Source organism: Sinocyclocheilus grahami, unplaced genomic scaffold (assembly GCF_001515645.1).
Source record: "Sinocyclocheilus grahami isolate Dianchi unplaced genomic scaffold, SAMN03320097.WGS_v1.1 scaffold824.1, whole genome shotgun sequence".
Classification (NCBI taxonomy): Eukaryota; Metazoa; Chordata; class Actinopteri; order Cypriniformes; family Cyprinidae; genus Sinocyclocheilus; species Sinocyclocheilus grahami.
The window spans coordinates 443,582-470,762 of record NW_015506003.1 but is presented as its reverse complement, the minus strand read 5'-3'; the positions used below and the strand labels follow the sequence as shown (position 1 = coordinate 470,762).

At 37.9% G+C, this 27,181-nt stretch overlaps 1 protein-coding gene and 1 pseudogene across 1 annotated transcript; one reads left to right on the top strand and one right to left on the bottom strand.

Moving 5' to 3' along the window:
• Positions 1–499: 499 nt before the first annotated feature.
• On the bottom strand, positions 500–20,206 carry LOC107562475 (constitutive coactivator of PPAR-gamma-like protein 2). Its single transcript, XM_016247114.1, has 16 exons — positions 18,918–20,206; positions 12,942–13,188; positions 12,785–12,867; positions 12,511–12,639; positions 12,294–12,396; positions 11,755–11,828; positions 11,370–11,656; positions 11,029–11,275; positions 9,948–10,119; positions 8,194–8,443; positions 7,937–8,051; positions 6,205–6,414; positions 5,890–6,121; positions 5,680–5,806; positions 3,280–3,343; positions 500–3,182 (listed from the first exon to the last, which is right to left on the bottom strand). Exons 1-16 carry the CDS (start codon positions 19,434–19,436, stop codon positions 2,901–2,903), a joined length of 3,141 nt encoding a protein of 1,046 aa, XP_016102600.1. The 5' UTR covers positions 19,437–20,206; the 3' UTR covers positions 500–2,900.
• Positions 20,207–21,410: 1,204 nt separating this feature from the next.
• LOC107562453 (isocitrate dehydrogenase [NAD] subunit gamma, mitochondrial-like) lies at positions 21,411–25,870 on the top strand (annotated as a pseudogene).
• The last annotated feature ends 1,311 nt before the right edge of the window (positions 25,871–27,181 follow it).

Sequence of the window (27,181 nt, the reverse complement as noted above, 5' to 3'; positions counted from 1 at the left end):
GAGAGAGAGAGAGAGAGAGAGAGAAAGATTATATCTTTATTTGGTGTGTATATTTCGGTTTATGCTGTTCCTTTCTTAGATTACACTTAAAACTAAATGTGAAGGAGTTACTGATACTTTATGACAAACACACTGAGAAAAAACCCAACTAACTGAAATGGCTGTTAATCACGGATTTAACAGGACTGAACGTTTTAAAAGGATCTACAGTTATTCTGAGGAAGCCGAAATTCCATTAATGGGTGCGTATGCATGTTCATATTCACTAACATGCTGGAAATCCTCTCTTGAAAACTAGCACTACTGTACTTAACACATAGTAAAACGTGACAACCTAAGGTTGAGATTTAAAATGTTCTAGTGTGCATGACGGTGTCGCGTGTTAGTTCACGAATAGTACCGGTCACGCTACAGTCAAGATTCTTGGTTTAAAGTCTGTCCGGTATGTCCAGTATTGTTATATTCTGACACTGATATATCACTGTCATTTTTTTTTTTGTTTACTTATTTTATAGCAAACTGCATTAACAATGCATGCTTCAGGTCATCATGATATTTCTGACAGGTTGATCTGTCTGGGTTCCTCAAGAGTGAGAATTTGCAGAATATACATAGACATGTAACTATAATGGATGTCTTCCATAATCTGATTTAAAGAGCTTTCGATATATTTTTAGTGGCACTAAATATAATATTAACTTCTTAACAAAATAAGGTGCATCTTATAACTTCAATAGAAAGCTGTGATGTAATCTTGACATTGTCAATTGTACAGATCTCAAACTATGATTAAATGCAATAGCCTCTCTCAAGTGTACTTTAATTCTTAAAATTAAATTCTCATTCACTACGTCCAACAAATCATTGGTACAAAACATGTATTATGTTTTTAAAATGCATTTAAAACATTAACATGTAAGTAAAATTAATCTCCTAACCATCTGATGCAAAATGGTTAATCTAATGGCAAGTACAGCTTTAATTATCAGGGTGTTTCGTTAGTTTTCACTTTAAAGCCTATTCGCCTCAATAGAAGTAATGTTTTGAACATAGAAGTGCATGAGTTCATAGGAAACTCACAAAAAGTCGAGTCGGACTGATCACAAAACAGTCTGGACAAGCACAGACTCCATTTTTTTTTTTTTTTTAAATGACTTTTTTTAAATGATTTTGTCACAATAAAAGGTAATTCTAAGATTTGTTAAATTAATTATTTTCACGCGTAACAAAACTACTATGATTTTAGCGATGGTGGGAGAATGCACATGTACAAAAAAGCATCCACATGGTACACATGCACAAGGCACAGAGGAGACGTGAACAACGGGGGGTTAGTTGTGGGGGTTGCGTCTGCTAAAACCCAAAACCAAAATGTTGGGAAGCAGAGAGATGTCAAATGGCAGGTTTGTCTGAGGGACTGTGCGCATTCTCGACCACTGATAAAATCACTCCCCTAAATCATGTCATTGTGTAACAGGATCATGTACATTTGGGTGTATATACAAACGGCTGGGATGTCAAACAGTATCACAGTTCTCTCCGAACACACTGCTTCCTCCCTAACTCTGCCAGAGGTCTCGATTTTCCTTTATCCTGGTTCGAGGACAACCCAGTGTGTTTTCGGTTTTAAAACAAAGTGCAGGTTACGACTCACTCCGTTCTCACATTCAAATGGGTTGGTGTTGATTTGTACGTCATACTGGTAAACGACACGCAAGGTAAAAGTGTATTTGGACAGTTAAACTGTCAAAAGGAATGACGGTCTGCTGCTCAATAAAAGGACGTTAATCAATTTACTGTCTTTATATAGCACAGTACTATCATAAATAACATTTTAAGTGCTTTACGTTGCAATACAATCAATTTTTAAGGGTATTTCTTCCTCATTCGAGGGGTTGAACTTGCATATGTATAATTTTGGGCATAAGGTGCTTTATCTAATTTAGAACTACTTAGCAGCTTAAGTACTGCTGTGAATCCTCAAGGGGATATGGGCCTAAAAGAAGATTGTCTACATGTGAGCGAAGGCAACAAAGTAGAGCTAGCTATGCGATGCTGAGTGTAACCTGTACAAATCTTTCCATTCCATTTGCTCAACGTTACTCAAACATGCCTCTCTGAACCTGGACTTCTCGGGCCGCCCATGGCCCCTGTGCTAAAGACAATAGCAACTTCTCCACATGCAAATCACTCTTTGATAAGATAATATTTAAAAAAAAAAAAAAACAAGGGACTACCATTTGTGTGAATGCACACTGTGACATACAAATACAACCCGCATTCTCAGTCAGTTTCCACTCTTCTACTGTATTCAGGGCAGTGTTGACTTTGAATCCTTGGTACACTGCAGATACAGCCATGTGTAGTACAAATAAAGTGATTCTTTGCTGTGTGGTGGAAACTTTAGAGCAGTTGCTGCTGTGCTACTTGACATGCAATCATTTTGTGTAGGTCAATTTTCAAACATACTTTGGGCAATAAGGGGCTTTTTGTAGCCATTTTAGGCAATTCACACATATAAGGTCACCATTAATGTAGTAAGGTCTGAAAAGAAAACAGTGTCGAAATAAAAAGACTTGCGAGCTTTTCATGATGCTACAACACTGATGGGCCAGTGGAAAGGATGAGGTCCAGAATCCGAAGATTCAGGGCAACGTGCAATCAAGGGTTGTGATTTAAACTCGCTCAGTTTTAAACCAGACCCGGCTCTTAAGGTGACACATAGACTGCATTCCTGACACTGTCCATCTGTCGTTTCCAGCATGTGCAGCATCATAAATTATACCATGACAACACAAAGTGGCTACTGTGCCCTAAATATTCAATTTTGCAAGGAAAAGGCAGTCGACCTTAGATCATTCCCTTTCACTCTCTCATTCTTATTACATTATGGGATGTAATTACTCCTCTTTCTGTAGTGCACCATCTGGTGGGCAGTCGTCAAGGCAACAACGGGCCTCTACCTCCACACCATCTCCTGACTGGTTGTCTCTGCTGGCTAAGGCACACTGGATTGGCTGGGCCAGTGGTGGCAGGTCAAGAGCTTGACCAGTGGCGCTTCCTGAAGAGCTGCCGTTCAGCTGCTGTGACACAGTCCCCATTCCCTCCGTGGGCCGCCCCACCGCTTTAGCTTCCTCAGTGAGCTTTGGGGGGCTGGAGGAGGGTGGTGAAGAGGACAGAGTCTACGAGATACATTGGGAAAAGGGAAAAAAAAATAAATCTCCTTGCTCACCAACATTAATATGAATGTTGAGCGTTTAGTGCCAGAGTTGGACCGACCTGTGTTCTGTTGGTGGTCACTTTCTTCCCTCCCCTTCCTTTCACGGTCAATTCTTTACCCCTTCTGGGAAACAATAAAAAAAGAACAGATACATATGTGCGTTAGGGATACAACAATATTTTGGCTGATTTTATCATGCTTAAAAACAAATATAAAACAACAACATCCTCTATATTAACAGATAAGCACTGTAAAATGTACGCAATAGCGGAGAGAATTATATATTTATGAAAATGTTTAATGACATTAAATCATTGGATATTTTGGGGCTCCAATTTAACATGTTTGTATATTTAAGCAGTGAATATTTTAAAATGAAAACACTGCACATTTGTATTCATATTTATTCAATATAAATAAATATGTACCATCTTTATCAGGTAATACAATGTTTTCGACCGGTATAATTTAGGCCATTAAGCTTTTCTTTATGAATTAACCTCCACAAATTCAGTGGTTAAAATTAAATTGGAATTTGAACATCTAAGAATGGTCTCAATACATGAGCCACTGCATGTTCCAGTGCAGCGAAGTGTATGAAAAATGTGGAAAAATAAAGCAAAAAAATAAATCTTGAGAAAGTATTACATGACAGGACAAAGCAATATTAATACGAAACACCTTTAAACTAAGGGCATTTAAAGTTTCTGGAATTCATTACTAAATATTTATGGTTTAATATACTAAAATGTTTACTATAGCTAATAGAGTAGGGATGCAACGATTATAAATTTTGTTGGTACGATTATTGTCTGAGGAATAATCATAGTACACGACACCCTGGTCATTCTTGGTGTACCCAAAATGGTCCCACACTATCAACAGGCATTTCTCTGGTGGAAATAAAGCTTCGCTGTTTGGTCCCTCTGTCAGTTCATCTAATGCATGTAGTAGCCTCCGTGCCTCTGATAAGCACAGCATTTTAAGCTGGTGCACCGCTAGTGTAACTGTTTTCGTTTTGCGCAAGCTGCAACAGTTTCGTTCCGTGTAACAGAAACACTCGGTTTAGCGGAACCTTTACGATTAATTAACCGTGACGTTTTAAAGCGCGATTAATCGTGAAACCGGTTAATCGCTGAATCCCTATAATGGAGTATATGATATTATAATGTATTGTAATTATGTGTGATCAACAATTATTAGATATATAAGTTTGGTACTCCCACAGTTTGCTATGGGATAATATCAGCCCATATAGCACTGAGATGTTAGTGGAAATACAAATGCAATTGGTGTACACTGCATTCAAATCTACACCTGCTGCTACTAGTCCTCACCAGTAGGTTGTGCAATTGAGAGTTAATAAAGATCAAGTGCAGCAGAGAGAGAGGAGCCCTCACAAGCAGTCCATAAATACCACCACAGGGTTTCTACAGATAAGAACAAGTTAAATTTAAGACTTTTTAAGACCTTTTTAATACCTTATATGAAATTTAAGACCTAAACCGGTGATGGAAATACACATTATATTACATATACATATATATATATATATATATATATAATATTTAATGTGTTTAATGTAAAAATAAAACAAAATATCATCAGTCATAAATTATATTACTACAATATACATTGAACTTTTCATATTAGCAGACAATTCATAGAAAATATACTTAGTACACAATTTAACTACAGAAGAGTAAAGTTTTAAATATGAAAAATATAGAAACTCTTTGGTCATTTTTGAGCGAGATGCTAACGGTCTAATCAGATTCAATGATCTATGTTAAGCTAAGCTAAAAGTGCTACTGCCAGACCCGGAGATCGGCTGAATGGATTCGAAAACGGTAAAACTCAACTGTTTAACTCTAGGGGAGTTGGAAAATGAGCCTATTTTCAAAAATAGTGGAGTGTTCCTTTAATGAGTGAGTCATTGAGTTCATTAATTTCAACCGATTCGTTCAAAATGCTGAATCATTCAGAAACAAAACACCGCTGACTGTTTGGAGAATGTGCAATACTTCTGCTGTGATCTTTGATTGGAACGATTGAATTTTCGTTGGTGAAATAGAACAAAACAGTATATATTGTCTAAAATGTAAGTAACTTAATAACTAAGCTAGAAGGCTGATCGGTTGTAGCTTGGACCTATATTATTATTATTATTGAGAACATATATAAACAAAGAAGGTAGTTCGACCTGTATTCTGCTACTGCAATTCTGTCTGATGACGCAGTAACTACCGTGGGGGAAGAAAAAAAAATCTTCTGTCTGTCCAGTGATTGTAAACAGTCATTAGGTCCATCAGACTGAAGATATTTTAAGACTTTTTAAGGCCTTTTATTAGGAAAACGTTATTTAAGACATTTGAAGACTTTTTAAGGACCCGTGGACACCCTGCCACCATAAATAATCAGCTATATGGCCACTATTTTATGACACAGAATGGACTCACCCTTTCCCTCCTACTGACACCACCTGCATATTGACTCTGCCACGGACTGGTTTGTTCCCAGCCCACTGACCAACAACCATGCCAGCTATTTCCAGCTTGCCACCCTGGGGAGGTATAGACTGGATTCCTAAAAGAGTTACAGAAAATGACTAAGTGACACCCAAAAGGCAGTAAAGAAAATGAATGTGCTAAATGAGAGGAAGGTCTAACCTGGGAAGGCCCTGGGCCGGTGTTGGTGGTGGTGATGATGATGAGGAGGAGGTGGCATGGAGCCTAATGGGCGAGGAGGGTACAGAGGATGCATGGGGTAGAAAGGGGGCACCATGGCAGGGGGGAGGAATGCAGGGGGTGGCAGTGGTGGAGGTGGGGGAGGCGGCCGGGACAGGTTGATGCCCTCCAGAATGGCCTGGCGCATTTTCTCCACCCTCGAAACCAGCTCCTCCTGTAGGAAAAAGTGACAATTACAAAAAACCCTTAAATACTGACAATACTAAACAAATGTGCCTGCACCTATACGTTTGTTACCTGGCCTTCGCACATATCAAGTAAGGAGGCTCTGTCTCTGGTGGCTTTAGCCAGCTTGCTCTGGAACAACTTCCCATCGAAAAAGCCCCAAGGGCAGCAGTGGTCCCATGGCAAGGGCTGTCCACATACATCATTCACAAACAAGGCAGTGTCCACTCCACTCATGAACAGAGAGGCCAGCTGCACCCCACGGTTATCCACCTTCTCCACCTGGTATCAGAGTCAAAGAGAAGAAATATGATCCAGCGGCGTGTTTGGCATGAGCCTGGTAAATGTCACAGTAGTGTGTCATTTCAGATTTCACAGAGCTCTTTCAAAGCAGATTACGGACAACCTGACAGTTGAAAGACAGCATCTATTTTAAAGAAATGTTTTGCCTTGAACCTTTTGCCTTCTGTGACATACAGCTATTGAAGTTGAGCTGAGTAAAAACCTGTCAAAACGTGGAAGATACAAAGATAAAGAGTGCATGGGGTATGTTGTGTGCAGTGTTCAATTCAATCCTGCCTCCCACTGCTTTTTTACTGTAATCTGGGTCTGTACAGTTATATAAGAACATGCAAACACATGCAAATGTGCTTCAGTCTCAAACCACAACTCTAGCCATCTGCTTTTAGCAGTTTAACTCAGTAAAAAGTTAATCTTTAATGAGAAACATGTCAGGAATAGCTGATACTTTTAAATGTATATATTTTAAATTGTTATCGGAAGTAAATGCCATTGTAAGTATTTGGTCAATAATATGAAATTATTTGTGAATCTTTTCACATTTATAGAATAAAAAGTTTAAAAAAATCAATTTGCAATAAAGCAATGTCAAACCAAAATAGTGATTTAGCTTAGTATGTTCTTTGTTACATTACATGTAAACAACTGATGATCCAGTGTTTTCTGTGTCACAGAGAGGCTTCACAGTAAATGCTGCTCCACACAAAATCATCTCCGCATCTGCTCTGAGTTTGCGTTGCTTATAACATATAATAAAGCATAGTGCTATTGTGAATTCACAAAGGTTGCGATTCAGTTAAATAAATATATGCGCTGCGGGTTTAACATGCGCTCTTTTATATGTATGTAGGTTACGTGCTCTGTTCACAGTAAATGCTGCTCCACACAAACAGTTATCATTTACATGTGCGGATCATCTCAAACTCCATCTTTGCATATGCTGTGAGTGAAGTTGCTTATAACGTTCATCTGGGAACAATGTGCCCCATTCTATCAGATTTATAAGGTAAATAATTTATACACCCATACCAACACAGGAGAATACATCACTATCTCTCTAAATATGCTAATTGTGCATCGCGACTTCAAAATAAAAGTTAAACCCTTGCTTTGAGTTTACATGTTTTGATGTCCACATGTTCTTGTTCAAGACGTTACAGTGGCTGTAGCATTTCTAGCAAAAAGAAGTGGGCAAATATTAAAAATTAAGTGGACATTTGAATGAAATGTTTAGTTAAACAAGGATCACGCTGTGAAGTGTTAAAACATTGTCAGGCCGTTGTCGCCTTCTGCAGGCATTTGATAATACATAATGTACATAAGTTATGATTATATTGTTTTATTACATTATGTATTTTACTTGGTTTGTTCAGTAAAACCATATGATTACTTGCTTTTGATATTTTATTTGAACCAATTATTATTGCCTCATTGCTATTATATATGTATTGTAAGTCATTTTAAAGTCTATTGTTTGCTTTAGAGTTAATGAGAAATGCCTTACCTTGAGTTCCTGAAGTTGGTCAGGCTCATAGAGCTGGTTGGACACAGCTTGAGCCAAAAAGGCATCAAGCTCATGGCGCTGAAGAATGCGACCCCCTGGCCACTGCATCATATACCTGTAAACACACAATACCGTTCTAGACTCCATAAGCTACTGATTCAGTGCTGAACTACTTAACCAATCTTTCAGTAAGAACCACTCAAATGTCAATGCCCAATGAGAGACAAGTCTACAGTGATGTCATCTCGTCAAGGTACCTGAGCACACAGCACATGAGCAGCAGGTGAGATGGCACACAGGTCGGGTTGAGCAGGGCAGGGCAGTCAGAGCGCATGCAGGCTAGGAAGGCTCGTGTACGACGGCTACGGTCCTCAGACGCTCTGCCCAGCCACAACCGCCTCAGGTTGGGACACGTCCACTCGCGGAAACACAGGGCTGGGACGAGCTCTGGGGTCAGGGCAGATTTAGCTTTACTGGCACACCACTCCTTCACAATCACCGGAGGCACTGTGGAGTTGTACAGAAATGAGACACATTTGGATTCATTTTCATCTTACTTTGATGCCTTCTTCCTCACAGCCAGAGGAGATACAGCTAGGCAAAATATCTGTATTATTAAAAGCAACACAAAACACAAGCTAATTCTCCGGACATACATGTGACAATATTTTCATTATTTAGAGATGTTTAGAGAAGAAATACCTACAACTTTTTATCTGCCAATTTGTGTTTATTAATATTTACTTATACCTTTTTGTTATTATTATATTATAACCATGAAAAACAAGCAAATTTACTTATTTAACAAGTAATGGCCCATTGTCTTAAAGGGGTCATATGATGTTGCTAAAAAGAACATTATTTTGTGTATGTGGTGTAATGAAATGTGTTTATGCAGTTTAAGGTTCAAAAACACATTATTTTCCACATACTGTACATTATTATTTCTCCTCTATGCCCCGCCTTTCTGAAACGCGTCGATTTTTACAAAGCTCATCGGTCTGAAAAGCGAGGTGTGCTCTGATTGGCCAGCTATCTAGTGCGTTGTGATTGGCCGGATACCTCAAGCTTGTGACGGAAATGTTACGCCCCTTCCCTTACCATAATGTGATACCTTGTCCCGGCCGGAGCAACGAGACAAAAACATTAAAACCCATTATAAACGAGGCATTTGTTGCATCCAGTGGAGACATAATTACAGATTATAATGACTTACACTGTCTTTTTACGCGTTGCATTGCATCGCGCCGCGTAAACATAAAACCATGTTTGAGTGAGCGGAGGCCGGCTTGAGTGAGCGGCGATGGGTGGGCTTGCGGCAACCACATGTGACGACCCCGGGCTGGACTCCGCTTCGTCCACGGTGAAAGCCGATCCGGTGATCCACAGCGCGAAGTTGATGTATTTCCTCAGCGACCAGCACGGATCAGCTCCAGGCATGGCGAAGCGGATATCGTCCTCTTTTGGAAGGCCAAACAAAGTAGTTTCGCTTTCACAACGAAACACACAACTTCACGAAATGGTGGTGGCGTCAGCAACAATACTACAGCGAGAATAAAAGTTACGCCTTCTTCGTTACGTGAACATTTGGGTGGCGTTATGCAAATTTTCCCACATCTTGATGTAGACATGTGGGGGCGTGTTAGAACGAGACATTTTAGGTAGGTGTGGTTGACTCTTAACTTTTATAAAGATTATCTCTTGCAACTTTACAGATCTTCTTTATGCACCAAGAGCTTATAACATTTCAAAGAGAAAAGAAAAATTGAAATCGCATCATATGACCCCTTTAATGTAACTATTTAATATTTAAAAAATATATATATCTTTTTTTTTTACCTAAATATTAACGTTGAATGGTGCATTCATTTTTGCTGTGGTACTGAAATTAGAATTGAGAATCTCAAAAGTTGCCTGGCATTGGTATTAGCTATTGATTTTTAGCTATTGTGACAACACTTGAAACATGCATGCTATTGTACAATCTAATCGAACCGAGGTCTATGCTCACCGTCAACTGGACAACGCTTGCGCATGGCCAGTCTCTCCAGCCTCCGCTGGGTCTCAGCCAAGCTGAACAGCACCCCGTAGGCATACTGGCGGGCAGAACGGAAAAGTAGAGAAGCAGGAGGCAGGTCGGGGTTGCACTCGTCCTCTATACACACTGGCATCTTCATCTCCCCCTGGGAGGTGACAGAAAATAAAGAGAAAGGGAAGGGAAAACAGAGAAAGTGAAAGAGACGAGTGTTAGAGCTCTGACAGGGCATTTGTCACCATAAATGTAAACAAATTTTGGTATACTATTATTAAACTACCATTTAAACATTGAAGTTTATAATTCATTTTGAAATACACATCACATAAACATAAGTAATAATACTGATCTTAAAAGGGCTGGCACAATAAATCAATGCATCGCAAATTGAGAAATGATTCTGCATCGATTTTGAGATTTTCCGAAGGCATCGTGATTCTCTCTTGAATCGATTCTGAGCTTAGATTTAACAGCAGATGGCACTGCGTGCTTCAGAAACAGCTGTATTCTGCTTGCTTCCAGTTCCTTACACACACACACACCACTTGAACCTAAAATAATCATTCATAAAGTTCGAAAAGGTTGAAGCGAATTACAAGGATGTTTACAGTGGGCTGTTTAAATTAATCTCGCATCATAAAAGCCGATGTGCAAGTAAATTTAAGCACTTACATTACTCAGCCGAATGCACAAGCACTCTTCTTCGTGAGCATTTGAGTGTGCGGTTAAAAACTAGCCTAGAGCGCCATCTGCTGTTAAAAACTAAGCTCAGAATCGATTCCAGAGAGAATCACGATGCATTCAGAAAATCTCAGAATCAATCCACGAATCCCGATGCATCGATTTATTGTCCCAGCCCTAGATCTTAAATGCATAAAAAGACTGAAAAGAAAAACTGAGCCACATGTTAATTTAGAGTTCATTTCGTAAAGTGAAAACTCCGGGACTTGAGTAAAAAGTAATTTATTTGGCTGTGCTATTGAAGATTCGGCAGCAAGAAATATTAGGGATGAAACCCTCCCAGAATTTGTGAGCACATGCTGTGTGACTGTGGTACCTTGGTCAGGATGTGGTAGATCTGTGGATACATGAGTCCTCTTCTGTGTCTGTGTTCTGCCACTCTCAGCACCTCGGCACTGACCTGTGGAAGGGGTGGAGTTGTGATGTCCATGTGACTCCGCGTTGGCATGGACAGCAATGATGGAATGGACGGCCCACTTCCGTTACCATGGTGCCCGTCCCCAGAGCCACTGCCACCCCGTCCACTGGGATCTTCCCATCTTGTAGACTTGTCAGCCAAATGACTATGACAGAAAATGAATATTCATTCTACTCCGAATAGCAGATTGCTTGCAGGTATACAACATAATGAACAGATTCTGTACAATATGGACTCACTTAGTGCTGGTGTCATTTTGCTCCTCCCCATCTGAAGACGATGATGATGAGGGGGAGGGGCCTGTAGGAGCAGCAGTGTGATGATTGGGCTGTCGGCTGCCACTTTGAGAGGAATCATATGGAGCAGACCAATCAGCAAAGCCCATTTTCCCAACTAATGAATCATTACAGTCCTGCAGAGGCTGAGTTGGGTTCTGGCATAAAAGGGCCGGACCAGTGGCAGGGCTGGGTCCGTAGAGCCCCCCTGGATAAGGCACCTTAATACCTGACACCTGGGGTGGACCAAACTGTGGAGAACAGCAAAAAAAGAGATCGGCTGAAATCAGTTTCTGGAAAACAAACATGATTTGCAGCACTACACTGAAAAGGAGTAAAAAAAAATTACCTGAGCTTGTACAGGCTGCATTGCCCCCAAATGGCCTGGAGGTCCGCTAAACTGACTAGGCCCAAAGCCTGGAACTGAAAGAAGAGTCAGGAACCCGAATTAATATTGTGGGAGTATAATCTGATTGATGTCAAAGTCTGTTTTATGGCTTCTGAAAACTAAACTGTGAAAAATAAACGTACACTACCATTCAAAGGTTTGTTTTTTTTTACTTTACATTTTTAATGGAGTCTCTTACACTTGCCAAAGCTGCATTTAATCAAAAATACAGTAAAAACAGTAATATTGTAAAATATTGTTACGATTTAAAACTGTTTTCTATTTAACTATATTTTAAACTGTAATTTATTCCTGTGATGGCAAAGCTGAATTTCCAACAGCCATTACTCCAGTCTTCAGTGTCACATGATCCTTCAGAAGTCATTCTTATATGCTGATCTGGTGATCATTAAACATTTCTTAATATCATCATTACTGAAAACATTTGAAATGGTAGTGTATGTACTGTGAATGGACTTCAAACACTACATTATACCTACAGAGGTAAGGAGAAGGTCCCATGGAGAGAGGTCTTGGTTTACTGGCTGCTGAAAAATATTCCACTGCCTTCTTAAACCTCTCAAATTTATCTTCGGTTCGTGACTGGAGGTTAGAAAAATGGCACAGTCCCCATGTTATGAGCTTTTAAGGTAATAACACTAAACATGCAAAAAAGAAGCACATGAAATGCATATATTAACACAGCCAATGCTTCACCTGTGACTGCTTGAAAACATCCTTGGCCACCGAATCTAAATTCCCAAGATCTTTGATGGATGCCACATACTCAGATACAGCCTTAATAACAACCTCACATGGAGGGAGCACTAACTGATGAGCCCTTACCTGAACAGAGAAAGGAAAAACAAAGAATAAAGTTAAAAGAATGGGTTATATTGATAAAACTGATGCTCAAGGATGCTTAAGTCTATGTCATAAATTACAAATACAGAAGAATGAAAATGTATGAAATGACATATTGTATAAGCACCTTTAGGGAGGCAAGAGGGTGTTCTGGGCCTAGTAGACTCCAATGAAAGGCAGCCAAGTCTTCATCTGGCAGAATGTGGTTACCTGTTTTTTAAAGACCCACATTTAGAACCAAACAATATACACATCCTGGACCAGAAATCTGCAGTGTCGCTTACCAAGAAGAGCAGCAAAGATGGGCAGGTGCTGGGTCTTGAGGCCGAGCTGGCGAGCCGCCTCTGATAGCAGGTACTGGTGAGTGGTCAGATTCTTGCCATTCCAGGAGAGCTTGAGAGCGTGGGAGCTGAAATATGTCGGAACGTTGCATAGCGCAAACTCTGAGTCCTGTGCAATCAGACCCTGAAAACCATAGTCTCTGTACAGGGATAGCACCTCCTGATGGTGGTCCTCCAGGGTCTGCACCACCTACAACACAAGCAGGGTGGAAGGAGACCATGTATTCTTGTGATCTACTGATATACAAGCTCCTATTGCTCTGAATTTATGATCAAACAGCACTTTGACCATCCAGGTGCACTTAGTTACTTTTTATATTGCACTGGCTGATGTGACAGTCATCTTGGATTTATACTAACACATCAGTGATGTCAAAATATAAAAAATGTTTTATACATATCAATTCTGAATATTTGAAACAGTTGAAATACTCATTTTCTGCAGCAATTATACACTGGTACCAGCTCTGACATCAAATTGACTCAAACAGCAGTGTGTATTTTAATTAAATAAATATATAGTTTGTTGCATGTTTCAAAGTGAAATGCAACACTGTTTTTACATGCGAGTGGCTTGGTTCAAAGTAAACGCAGCAAACTCCATCTCTGTGCTCTGAGTTAAACGTACATCTGCATAATTTTCAACAATTTTGTGGACAGATAATCCCAGCATTTCAAACTAATTTCTAATGAGAAGCCTTTGTAAACCTGTGGCCACAGATACTTTAATTCATATACTGTTCAAGAAATGTTCTTTTGTTTTTACTTTACAGTTCCAGTGTATTAGTAATAGTAATATGTAGGGATGCACGATATATCGGCCACCATATCGGTATCGGCCGATAAATGCTAATTTTTTCTGTTATCGGTATCGGCCTGATAAGAAAATTTGGCCGATAATATGTTTGTCTTATGTTATTATTATGTAATCTTACTCTACAGGACTGAGGTATCTTGGACAGCAGAGTTTCAGTTTAGGCCTGTCACGATAACAACTTTTTGTTGTGCGATATATTCTGAGCTCTATGCTTACTTTTCTTTTTAGGAGCACTTGTGCTCCTAATTTAAAAAATTTAGGCGCACCTTCAAATCAGTAATCAAAAATTCTGATAAAAAAATTTCCCTTCCCATTACGAGGTGATATTTGACTCGAAGTGATTTACAGGGAATTTTGTTTTTACCTTTGTAATGGCATTTTTCTAACTTTATTAAAAGTATGTCATCTTTTATGTCAAATTAAAAATATATATATATATTTATAAGCTTTTTAACATTTCTAATTAAAACAACAGAATAAAAACAAGTAGAAAAAGAAGTAGAATAAGAATAAGTTACCAATAAAATTAAATCAGTATTTAAGAAATAAATTTGTGCTACAGAGATGGCACAGAAGAACACACAAGTGGCTTGTAAGTGTATTTTCAGATGTTTAATGAGGCTCAGAGGTCACATGAGTGCAATTAAATTCATAAATTCATGTTGAGGTTAATGTTTTAAATATAACATTTTGAATATAGAAATATTAAATGATTTAAATAACATAAAAGATATTTTAAAAATTAAACTAAAACTGCCAGCAGGTGTCGGCAAGTCACTGATTTTATCACTGAATCATTCATTTAATTGATTTGTTCGAACGGCTGATTCATTCAGGATCGAAGTACGTGACCATCTTTATGAATGGGTAATTGAATCATTGACTCACTAGATTCGTTTAAAAACGCAGTTCATTCATAAACGAATCACCGCTGTGTTTGAATGGAGATGTGCAGGGCTCAGCTGTTACTTTGTTTGAAACTATTTTCGTTGACGAAATAGAGCAAAATAAGGCAATTGTGTTGCTGTCAGACAATATAAGTCACTTAATATTAACTTCTTGTTTAATGAACTGTTGTATTAAATCAATTTCACATTTACAAACTCCCTTAATAATCATTAAAACCTGTCACTCATCTTAGTTCATCGCGATCTCACAAAACGCCATTATAATTCACGAAGCTCCCTACACTGCACAATGAATATCTTATTTACACCCCATCAACACTTTGTTTGTTATAATGAGAGGATATGTCTGTGATATATCATTACTCAACCGCTGCAGAAACACGTAAGTACGTTAGAACCTTTGAAGCTCCCTCAGCGCAAACACAAATATGCTGATCGGGTCAGTCGCACAGGTGCTCCTAAATATTATTTCATAGTCGCACGCAGTAGTTTTCAGTCGCAAATGTGACTGAAATGGTCGCACTGTAGAGCCCTGATATTGCCCCAGAAATAATTGCGATAAGCAATATTGTTGTCATTTTATAGACCATTTTATGCCACTGAATAATCATAATTAGAGATCGACCGATATATCGATTTACCGATATTTTAGCATTTTACCATAATCGGATATCGGTTTTGTAATATCGGATTCACCGATAAACGCCGCCATCTTGTGGGAGTTTTGAGAATTGCACGCAGGATCGCCATTGCAGCGTGTCTGAGGGGAGACGAGACAACAACAAAGGCGTGCGGGTACTTGATTTGCTGTAGTTAGTAAACTTTATTTAACATAACAGCCATTTATGCACAAATTAGATGCATTACATAAATGCTGACATGTAGTTTATGCAGCTTGGCTCTAAGAAATAGAGACCAACTCACAGAGTCATGTAAAATAATCCGTCAAATTCTGTCCCAATAAAAACTTAACTTTGCCTAAATTAAATAAAATGCAGCCATGAATGAGCGCATGTTGGAAATAAAATCCCTGAATTGAATTCTCTCTCTGTTGTCTATGCTCATCGTTAGTCTCGTGAAGTCGAAGTCACGTAGATAATCCGTCAAGATCCTCTCCCAATAAAGACGTAACTTTGCATGAGTTAAATAATACAGCCATGAACGAGCGCATGTTGGAAATAAAAGCGCTGAATTTAATTCTCTCTCTGTTGTATATTTGCTCATCATTAGTCTTGTGAAGCCGCTTTCATATTGCTGTTCACGCAGCGGATTGATGTGGTTGATGCTCAGGAAATGCTCCAGCACGGCCACCGCATGTAACTTTTAACAAGATTCACTTAAAACACCCTAAATTGTATAAAAAATTTACTAAATAGCCATTATTTCACTAATAAACATCTAAATAAATACAACTCTATGGAAATTTATTATTTATTATCTCCACGAGCGATCGCAGTTTGAGTATAGTTCTGTGTAACTGCATAGATAAACCGTGCTGTCAGCAGGCATTTCATAATATAGAAGGACAAAAACATTATTAATTCTGATATAACATTCCAGTTGAGAAATGCAATAAAATACAATGTTTTGTTTGTTATATTCCAATATTCCAGAGAATATTATTCAGTGAATTAACATTATCCAGTGAATTATTCTTGACTCTGTAGCTATTAAACAGCTTATAAACCTACTAAAACTGTAGTTTAAAATTAAGTTGATATGACTCCTGTCCTTTATTTATTTTCTCCATTTGAAAACATAAGAAATTCTACATTTATTTTGCTTATTGTTAATATTAGTGTTGTTGCTGTTGATGCTTTTTATAAATACATTTTTTTTTTATTGTTGTAATATGAAGATTAAATTTAACATGAAAGACTGCTAATTTTCAACACTTTAAAAAAAAGATGACAGAAAAGAGGAAAAACCAAAGTGAAGTATGTTCTTACTTTATAACAGTAAATAAATATCGGTTCTGCATATTGGTTATCGGGCACATAAACATGCAAATAATTTGGTTTCAGTATCGGTTATAAAAAAAATCAACATCGGTCAATCACTAGTCTAGATGACAGACAGTGGCTTGAACAAAACTAAATCTATAAAAAAATTATATTATATAATACTTTCAGGAAAATTCCTGTCTTTGTCGAGAAAATTTGTGATATTGATTTCTCTCTTTATGTGCATTATTGAAAAAGTTACTTACAAACTTGTCAACATGTTAATGCAATTTGAATTTAAACGTAATTCAGAAATGCAATGAACACAAATTCGCTTCCAGGTAACAGAGTTTTCATAGATTTAATTTATTATTTATTATCTCCACGAGCGATCGCAGTTTGAGTATAGTTCTGTGTAACTGCATAGATAAACCGTGCTGTCAGCAGGCATTTCATAATATAGAAGGACAAAAACATTATTAATTCTGATATAACATTCCAGTTGAGAAATGCAATAAAATACAATGTTTTGTTTGTTATATTCCAATATTCCAGAGAATATTATTCAGTGAATTAACATTATCCAGTGAATTATTCTTGACTCTGTAGCTATTAAACAGCTTATAAACCTACTAAAACTGTAGTTTAAAATTAAGTTGATATGACTCCTGTCCTTTATTTATTTTCTCCATTTGAAAACATAAGAAATTCTACATTTATTTTGCTTATTGTTAATATTAGTGTTGTTGCTATTGATGCTTTTTATAAATAAAATGTTTTTTATTGTTGTAATATGAAGTTTAAATTTAACATGAAATTAAAAATACACTTAAAAAAAAAAGATGACTGAAAAAAGTAAAAACCAAAGTGAAGTATGTTCTTACTTCACACAGTCATTTATTTACTTTATAACAGTAAATAAATATCGGTTCTGCATATCAGTTATTGGTCACATTAACATGCAAATAATTGGTATCGGTTATAAAAAAAATCTATATCGGTTGATCACTAATCATAATGTAACAGCATAATAATGCAAGAAGGCCTACACACTTCCAAATGACAACAAACTTTTAATTTTTAAGAATATTTAGATCATGGAAATTAAGTATCAAAATATTAGATACCTTAAAAAACCTGAATAAATAGTAAATAAACATTTTCTAACAAAAAGTGCTAAGTAACAAGTAGAAAAATGAACAAAAGAACTTGTATGGAGATTTTTCCATCTACAGATTTGTCCCTGACCTTCTTTTCTCTGTAAATTAAGGGTGCACACTATTGCTGAAAAACATAATCACTACTTAACAGTCAGATGTCCGTATGCACAAAGGCACAGATCCCTAAACAAGGCCATATCTGCAGATGAAACTATTTTTGTAGAAGCATTTTTTAAATTTGAACTAGCACCTGTAAATTTGATTACACCACGTTATGTACGAGAAGCTGCAAAAGACACAGGCGTAAGTGGAATGCAGAAAACATGGTGACATTAATCTTCTAATTAATTTTTAAGTAAATATAATGGCTGATATATTGCGTCACCAAAAATTATTGCGGTCATGTACATATATTGCCCGTTAAGTCGATATATTGATTCTTGTGACAGGCCTATTTCAGTTAACAAGAAAATACTTTGAATGTTGTGGAAAGTGTTGCAGCAATTTTCCCTGTAGTGTCAAAAAATTGTGTTGAATATCAGTATTTTACAAGGTACTGTATCAAAGTTACAAATTCCAAAATTGTGACAACTTCATAACACATATTAGCTAGAAATCCACTGTTGACTGTCAGCCATGATTAACTTATTCCTTAAGCAAAAGTGTCAGAGGGTTACTAAGATAAATCAAGGAGCATTCGGCTAGTCATGTGATCATAACGTGGCAGCCTTCATGAGGAGACCCACTCCATGCAAAATAAAACATCTTTTATTAAGATTCTGTTTTGACTGGAGTCTCATCTGTACATAATAAAAAAAAAAAATCTAAATATGAATTATTGCATTGTGTAAAACTTTGACGAGGGAGGAGTGCACCTTTAAAATCACGGTTTAATGAAAATGGATGATTTTGAAGATTATTTTACTTGCTTTCCCAACATTTTTTCAATGAAACAAATAACTGAAACTGACAATGCATTTGCAGCACAAATTGGCAGAATGTCTCCACATTTAAATGTAGAAACGGAGGTAAGTTGCTAAAAGGACATCGCAATCCACAATTCCTCTCGAAGAGGGCATCAGGCCACTCACCCGCACGCGAAATCGGAACATGGCGAGGCGGACACAGTGGCTCAGGCAGGCCGGGGGCAGGAACCAGGCCCGCGGAGGGGGCGTGGCCTTGCTTCCGACGTGGTTGACGATGAGCTGTGCGGTCTGTCGCTGCCCCTGCGCCCGCCGCGCCCACTCCGGCCAGCGATCCTTGCCAAGCGTGCCGTTAAAGACCACCACCAGCTCCAGTCCGCCTTGGTACAGACAGGCCTGGGAGAGCGCCGCCAGATAGCCGAGCATTGCATTCCACTCGCCTCCACAAACCCAGTCGGTCTGGTAGCCCCCGTAGAGCCGCTGAAGGCCAGAGTCTGCGTCAACCAGAATGCGCGCTGGCGGGGGAGGCGGAGGCAGCGAGCTGGGATGATGGGGATGGTAGTGGTGGTGATGGTGGTGGTGTGGGGGCTGACGGCCTGCCGTTCGGGCGAGCTTGAGAAGATCTACTGGGACTGCCGCCCCAGGGCAGCGTTTCTCCAAATACTCCTGAAACCCTTGCACTCCCATATTGTGTCTGAGCGCGCGAGATGGATGAACCGTGTTAAGAAGTTGATTTCTAGGCTGTGTGCTCAGAACTAGATCTGACCGGTTATATTTGGATAACTAAAGAGCTGAAATGTCTGGTAAAATTATCCCACAAATGCAAATGTCAACCGACCCCCTGTAAAATTCCAGATAAGCGCGGCTATTTTGTACGTTTGGTCGTGTAAATGCAATCTGTGTCCATTCCTTACTGTGTCAATATTATAATCCCGCTACAGTCTCTCTGTGTTGATCAATTACAGTGTTGCACGGTGCACACACGATGGAGGATAACGGCGCGCACGCTACAGTTACGATGTCGACAATGTTGGTATCATCACAATATAATCCTATTTGTATCCCATCTAGCTGCAAACTAAACAACAACTACGCCGTTGCTATCCAACATGACCGTTAGGTAATTCAAACTAACTTTAGCTGCTAGTGAACACACTATGTCCTGTACTGGTTAACAGTTATAAAGAGCTACAGTTTGTGGCTAACAAACTAGCTCGCGCAGTTAGCCAGTTAGCGAAGATCCCGGCGTGATTGACGCGTCAACTAGTCGAGACAAATCGGGTGCTGCCGCGATTCGGAATGAGATGAATAATTAAGGGGAAAATAAAGTAAAACAACTAAAATAAAACAAAAACAAAAGCCCGACGTAAACTCCCTCGCTCTCTGTCTCACTCACGACTTCATGTTGAGGAGAGGAACATACTTTCACGCGACGTCGGCCATCTTGCGACTTCCCCGCGGACCGACAGAAAGTGGGAGGGCAGGCGAGCTGAGGAAAGTGGGAGGAGCTATTAACCCGGTGACTGGGGGATGTAGTTTTTTCCGTCTGAATGGGTATCTGGATTATAGAGTAAAAGACTACAACTACCAGTACAGCAAAGGGAGCGACCTATATCCTAAAGGAACGGTTCATTCAAAAGTTGATAGGGATAATGTATTGAGTTGGAAAAGCTAGATTAAAATCACTGTCTCTGAAGTTCTCAGTTAGTGTTGAAATAAACTATTTAGGGCTGGTGGACCGCAAGCGGATACCAGGGGCTGTGCAGTTAAGAGAAGGAAAAATAATGAAAAATGTTACAAATGTAAATGCCTATTTAAGGGCTGTCAGATATTAGTTATCTGTACCACAACATTTTCAATACATTTACCAAACATTTTATTATTATTATTTTACTGTTTCATTTTTCGTTCTACTAGAGACTGTTCAGTGATTATTTTGTGTTTTGCACACTCCTGGTTGTCAGTAAGAAATCAAAGCCAAGTCTACATAGAGATTTGTGGGGGGGAATATTTATTGATTTAAATATTGTGTTCACCTCTTCTCACATTGTCTGTAAAACTGCTTTAAAATAAATAAGAATTTAACTAAAAATGTTTCTCTGTAACTTAATATATAACACATTTCCTAATAGCATGTAGAAAGAACATGTAACACAGTCAATCATAAATATTTCCCAGGTCATATTTAATAACATTCTTTGGCTTCAGTACAATAACATTTGAACTTTATAATGTTTTTTTTCACATGGTACAAATGGCTCTTTATTTATTAAAATATGTAGCCAAATAGCATCATATTTGGGAGACCTTGCCATCAAAACATAATTTTTTTTAAATCCCTGAATTAGAGATAAATGGTACATGTTTTCAAATAGGCCAGTATCTTACTTCTGAACCAAAAGCATTGTTTTTTTTTTCCTGTGTAAAAATAAAGAAAATGACATAAATATGTTAGCCTAAGGCAGACCATAATTGACCATATTTATTTCTGAACGGGTTGGCTGCGCAACAAAAAAGATACACATAAACGACACTAGAGCGCGCCAAAGTAAAAGTGTTTGGTTATAAAAGTTAATTCCTGAGTTTTGTGTCGGCTGATTGTGAAGAGCGCCGCGGGTTCGAGCAGAGCGCACGGCGGCATTTATTTCGGTTTGTTTGCTGATGCTGGAAATCCGAAATGCCCATAGCAGCCAGAGCACCGCCCGTCCTCTTCTCAAACAGCACCGCAAACAACGTAAGCCTCCGCTTGAAATATCAGTCAACAAATGTCAAGCGCATTTAGTGTGCCGTGTGCAGAATATAGAAACAGATATTCGTAAAGTCAGGTCGGGGAAAGGTGCCCTTACTGACTCGCTGTGTGACAGTGAAGGTCAATATCTACTCACAGGTGCACATCAGTGCATTTATTGAGATATTTTAGACTTTACCTGAACATGCCAGGCTATGTTTCAAATTATGAAAATGTTTAGAATTAGATATTTTCTGAAGCACCAGTTAAAGAGAACACTGCTTATGCAATTTTCATTTTCTCTGCTATCTAATAATGACAGCTAAAAAGCCCTGCAGTGTGTTGTCAGAGGAAGAAATCTTAATATACTGTAAGTTTGGCCTTAAGGCTTGTTTTATCATAATGTTTAACCCTATTGCCCTACATTTGATGATTTATTTACATGAAAACTAATTACAGCATGACTAATCTTTTCCTGCAGCCCTTTACTGTCACCTCACTCCCTATTCATCCGACATTACTTTAATTTAGGGCCTGTAATATACTTTGGTTAACATCTTCATTGTAGTTAATATGAAATCTTAATGAATTATTAAGCACTTAAATGCATCTCCACTGTTCCTCCACTTCTGCTTGAAAGCTGAGTTGTGTAAGCATAACCAAAGCAGAATGGATTTGACTCTCTCTGACTAACCACTGCAGTTTACCCCCTCTGATTCATCAACCCACCAAGACCAGACTAATGTGAGTACTGGTTTTGCAAACTATGTGCGTAGATATGTAATGTCTGGGATTGATATTTCGATACCTCAACATACAATGAACAAAGCAACAGTAAACATATTCACAAGGTCACTTCCAGGTATTTGGATCAGAGTTTTGCTAGAATATATAAAACTAGTGTTGTATTTTGATGCATTAATCTCAAAGTAGCACTTAAGGGTGAGCATGAACAAATGGTTCACCAACCACAGAAATGTTTGCTGCATATTAGTTATATAAATATATTGGTACCATATCAGTTATCGGTTGACATTGGATATTTCATTATTTATTTCCTCTAATTCTACATTTAAATTACCTTTGTCATCATATAACAAAGTCACTTAAAATTGACCTTTAAAAACACTAATAATTTAATAACACTGTTCAATCTTTAGCAAATCTCAAAATCAATATTAATTAAAATTATGTATATTATGCCAAAATTCACTGTATTAAATTTAATGTATTTAGACAAAATGGTATAGAGTGTTAATATCACCACTTAACTTATCGGCCATAACATACAAATAGTTATAAGTTTATTATCATATTTAAAGGAATAGTAAATATTTGCTGAATATTTACTCACCCTCAGGTCATCCAAGATGTAGATGAATTTGTTTCTTCATTGGAAAAGATTTGGTGAGTAAAGTTTCAGCAAATTTTAATTTTTGGGTGAAATATTCCTTTTAATTGCGGGTCATTCCTACTGTATAAAGTATAAATCAAGATTCTTTCACAGGTAACATAGAGACTAAACACAACCTTTCCTCCATCTCATAAATCCAGGAACAATTTGCTTCGGTAAGATATCTTCGATGTGTTTTTTTTTTTCTTTACTTGATTATCTGGTGTAAATCCAGAGGGTTAAAGGTGGGGTAAGCGATTTCTGGTAGCCAATGTTGACATTTGAAATCACCAAAACAAACACGCCCCTGCCCCAAAAGGGTCTCGCCCTATTTCGGGGAGTTCACCCCACACATACGTACGCAGCCCAGGCAATGATTAGTTCTGTGAAACAAAGCAAAACCAATGTTACACCATGTCTACACCGGACGCGAGCGGTGCGGAGCGACAAAATACTATAGAACTCATAATCAGTGATGCTGTCTACACCATATAGATATATATTCATATCTATGGTCTACACTGGATGCGGCGCAGCACGACACGACAAATCCCCGACAGAAAACTGCTGCTGCGTTCTTGATTTTCAACAGTCGCTTTGTCGCGTCCAGTCTACTAGACGGACTTTAGTTGTTACGGCTCAGACACGGTGTTACTCACCTATTGAGAAGAAGCAAAGCAACCTCGGCGTCCGATCACAGGCCTTCCGCTCCTTGAGTTCTCTCCAGCGCTGGAAAGCTGATCCGATATTTACACGGGTCCTACTTCTTGCCTTATTGCCTTAAGCCTTCTTTTGTTCCGCAGAGGTTTTCCTCTTTTGTTTTTTATCTAACATCTCTATCTTTCTGTCGCTCGGCTCGGATAATGTCCGTCCTGTGCACTGAACACTCTCTCCTCCCCATCATGAGTAGACACACCCCTTACTGCTGATTGGCTACAAGTTTGTTTTGCTATTTGCCCCCGAATCAGTTTTCTAAAGCGTTTTTGAAAAATCGCTTACCCCACCTTTAATTTATATTTTAATGGTTTTAACTCTCCTACAGTACATCTTTAGACCTGTATGCTAGCGTCATGCACTGTCAGTCTCTTCCTGGAGTCCCAACCCGCCACAAAGACATTGATGTCTTCATTATTAGGGAGAATACAGAAGGAAAGTACAGCAGCATGGAGCACGAGGCCCAAAGTGTTTTGGTCTCTTATAGTTTTAGGACACCAGTTACACTCATTCCTCAAGTTTAAATCTCCTCTCTTCCAGAATGTTCCCGGGGTGGTGGAGAGTCTGAAGATCATAACATGTGTGAATTCATTGCGGATCTCTGAGTATGCCTTTAACTTGGCCAGAGAGAAAGGCAGCCGCAAGGTCACGGCAGTACATAAGGCTAATATCATGTGAGAGTCACTTATTACTTAAAAATGTCAATCTCTGCTTTACTTTCAGCCAAATCACCAGACAAAAACATTGCTTCATACTAGCATATCTGCATATTAAGTTCAAATTAGTTTAGGATTGTTTTTTCTGTGCTTCATATGAAGCTTGGCGATGGCCTTTTCCTGCGGTGCTGTAAAGAGGTGGCGGCTGGATATCCTGAAATCACATTTGATAACATGATCGTGGACAACACCACCATGCAGGTATAGAAATGGTGAACTACATAAGTGGATGATACACTACAGTCCTAAATATGGGGTCATTACGATTTTTTTATAAGGTAATACTTTTATTCAGCAAAGGTACATTAAAGTGATCAAATGTGACAGTTCAGTTAAAAACTATAATATTACGAAAGGTTTCTATTTCAAAGAAATGCTGTTCTCTTGAACATTCTACTCATCAGAGAATCCTGAAAAAATGCATTTCACTTCCCACAAAAACATTACACAGCACAACTGTTTTACAATGATAATACTAATAAATGTTTCATCAGCATATTAGAATGATTTCTGATCATGTGACACTGAGGACTGGAGTAATGACTGCTAATGCTGAAATGAATAATGCTGAAAATTCAGCTTTCCATCGCAGGAAAAAGTTACACGTAAAATATATTATTCTAGAAAACACATGTATAAATATTTAAAAATTGAATTGACCTAAAAGATTTGACCTGTGGTGTATTTTGTTTCTATTAAATGTTATAATAAATGGTTTACGTGTTTATCTGTTTGTTGAATGTGGATTTATTTGTATAGGAACAGTATTTACATAGAGATTATAGCGTAATTTGCATTTTATGTCCCTAGAAAAGGCTTTAACAAACAGAAATATAAAAAGCTACACATAATTATGCTATTAGACATAATAATATGAGAATATTTTACACTTTACTTGAAGTCTTACTTTTAATAATGTATTATTAAAGTGTTTTTAATGCATTATTGTATTGCACCTTATAATGTATTACATGATCTCATGAAGAACTGCAACCACAGTTATAATACATAATAATTATCTATTCTTTGTTACACCTTTAGAAAGTATGATGCATTAAAACACATGACAAACTACAAGTTTCAGATGCAAATATTATAATGCATTTTAACGTTGGTTAATATTATTTATGAAAAGATATAATGCATTACAATGTACATTATATCTTTAAAATGCATTATGAAAAAGGCTTGAAATGTTACCAATATTTTAATATACATTTTTGTTGGTATAGCTGGTCTCAAAGCCCCAGCAGTTTAATGTGATGGTGATGCCTAATCTATGGAAACGTGGGGAGCAATGTGTGTGCTGGACTTGTTTGAGGTTCAGGTCTGGTACCAGGAGTCAACGACGGCAAGGACTACGCTGTTTTTGAGACTGTAAGAAAGAATAGAGCATGTACTGGTTATGTCAGCCATTAGAGAACTAGAGAACACATGAGATATTCTTTGTTTTACATAGGCCACTAGGAACACTAGGAAAAGCATTGCTAACAAGAATATTGCAAACCCCACTGCCACACTACTGGCCAGCTGCTTGATGCTGGATCACTTAAACTCTTATCCACTCTAACACATCTGCAGTTTTACATCTCCACATTTCTTCTATACTCATACTGCTTGTATAGTCATTTGTTTTCACATGTCTCTATATCTGCTATCCCTGCAGTTGCAGACTGTTGACTTGGGAGGTCAGGGTACAGCATCTGAAGTGGTCCACTCTATTATGCTTGAGATCCAGAGAGGAGGACCGCGCACATCAGAACAGATCTGAACTTCATTTCAGCTCACACGCACCTCTAGCTCATGGAAGTCCCAAAAACACTCGTGACGCATGGTGAATTCTTCAGTGAAAAGATGCTGAGACTGTAAAGATGTAGGTTAGTGTTTTGAAATTTATGTTTTTCTTTTGTAATTTATAAATCTATGTATCTAACTGTATAAATGTTACAGATGTTATTTATCTGTTATGATCAAGTTGAGTTCAAGCCTGGACTGGTGTATATTTTATTTCATACCCAACAGGTTCTGTATTGAAGTTTCCATCTTATTAATTTATTATATTTATTGCCTGTCGTTAACTGATGATGCACCAAGCACTTTCATTAATAAATGTCTAACTATTACCTCATCAAACTTCATGTTCATGCCTCTTAAGACAAAAAAACGAATTCCAATAGGTGGCACTAAATCGCTGCACTTTAGCTTTATCAAATTTTGATGCTTTTTGCATTCATTTATTTGTTTATTATAAAAAGTTATGAAAATTGATAACATGACATGCAATGTTTGTGCAATGTGCTAGTGCTTGTGTGCAGTAATGAGTGAGCTAAAATGTTTTCTTTGTGATTTTCATGGAAAAATTAATTTATATATTGGAACATATAAACTGCTTTTATTATATTTAAAAATGAAATTTGTTTTGACATGGCATTTGAGTGTTTTCAACTCTGGTGGTCATCAGTTAAATATTTTGCATCATAAATCCTGTAGGAATGTCGAGCGTAAGTAAATCTGTCATCAGTGAATTAGGAATACAAAAGTAAGAGGTTTAGATACTTGCCCAAAACACATGCCTGTGAAAGTGCTCTGTGCAAAGATTTTTGGCAGGTTTTTTTTTTTTTTTATTCATCCAACTTTTTCTTTTTTTCTTTTTTTTTTTGACTGATGCACAGAAAGGAAAATCATTCAAAGTTTGGCTAAACTAGTGAGCTTTGACAAGCAAAAGCACTTGTTTTTGACCTGCAGGAGTTCAAATAATTGCAAGGAGGAGAAACAAAAAGGTCAGATGAGAAAAAGATCCATCAAAGGAGAGAAAGTCTTTAAAGGAACTAATGTCACCCTGTGGTTATTAAATCAATGTAACCGCGCTCTCTTGATGAGT

Coding starts and splice junctions, on each gene's coding strand:
- LOC107562475 (XM_016247114.1), bottom strand. CDS start 19,436: ATGGGAGTGCAAGGGTTTCAGGAGTATTTGGAGAAACGCTGCCCTGGG. Junction 12,868..12,941: donor CATCTTTGCTGCTCTTCTTG/GTAAGCGACACT, acceptor TTTAAAAAACAG/GTAACCACATTCTGCCAGAT. Junction 6,122..6,204: donor TTGATATGTGCGAAGGCCAG/GTAACAAACGTA, acceptor TTTTTCCTACAG/GAGGAGCTGGTTTCGAGGGT.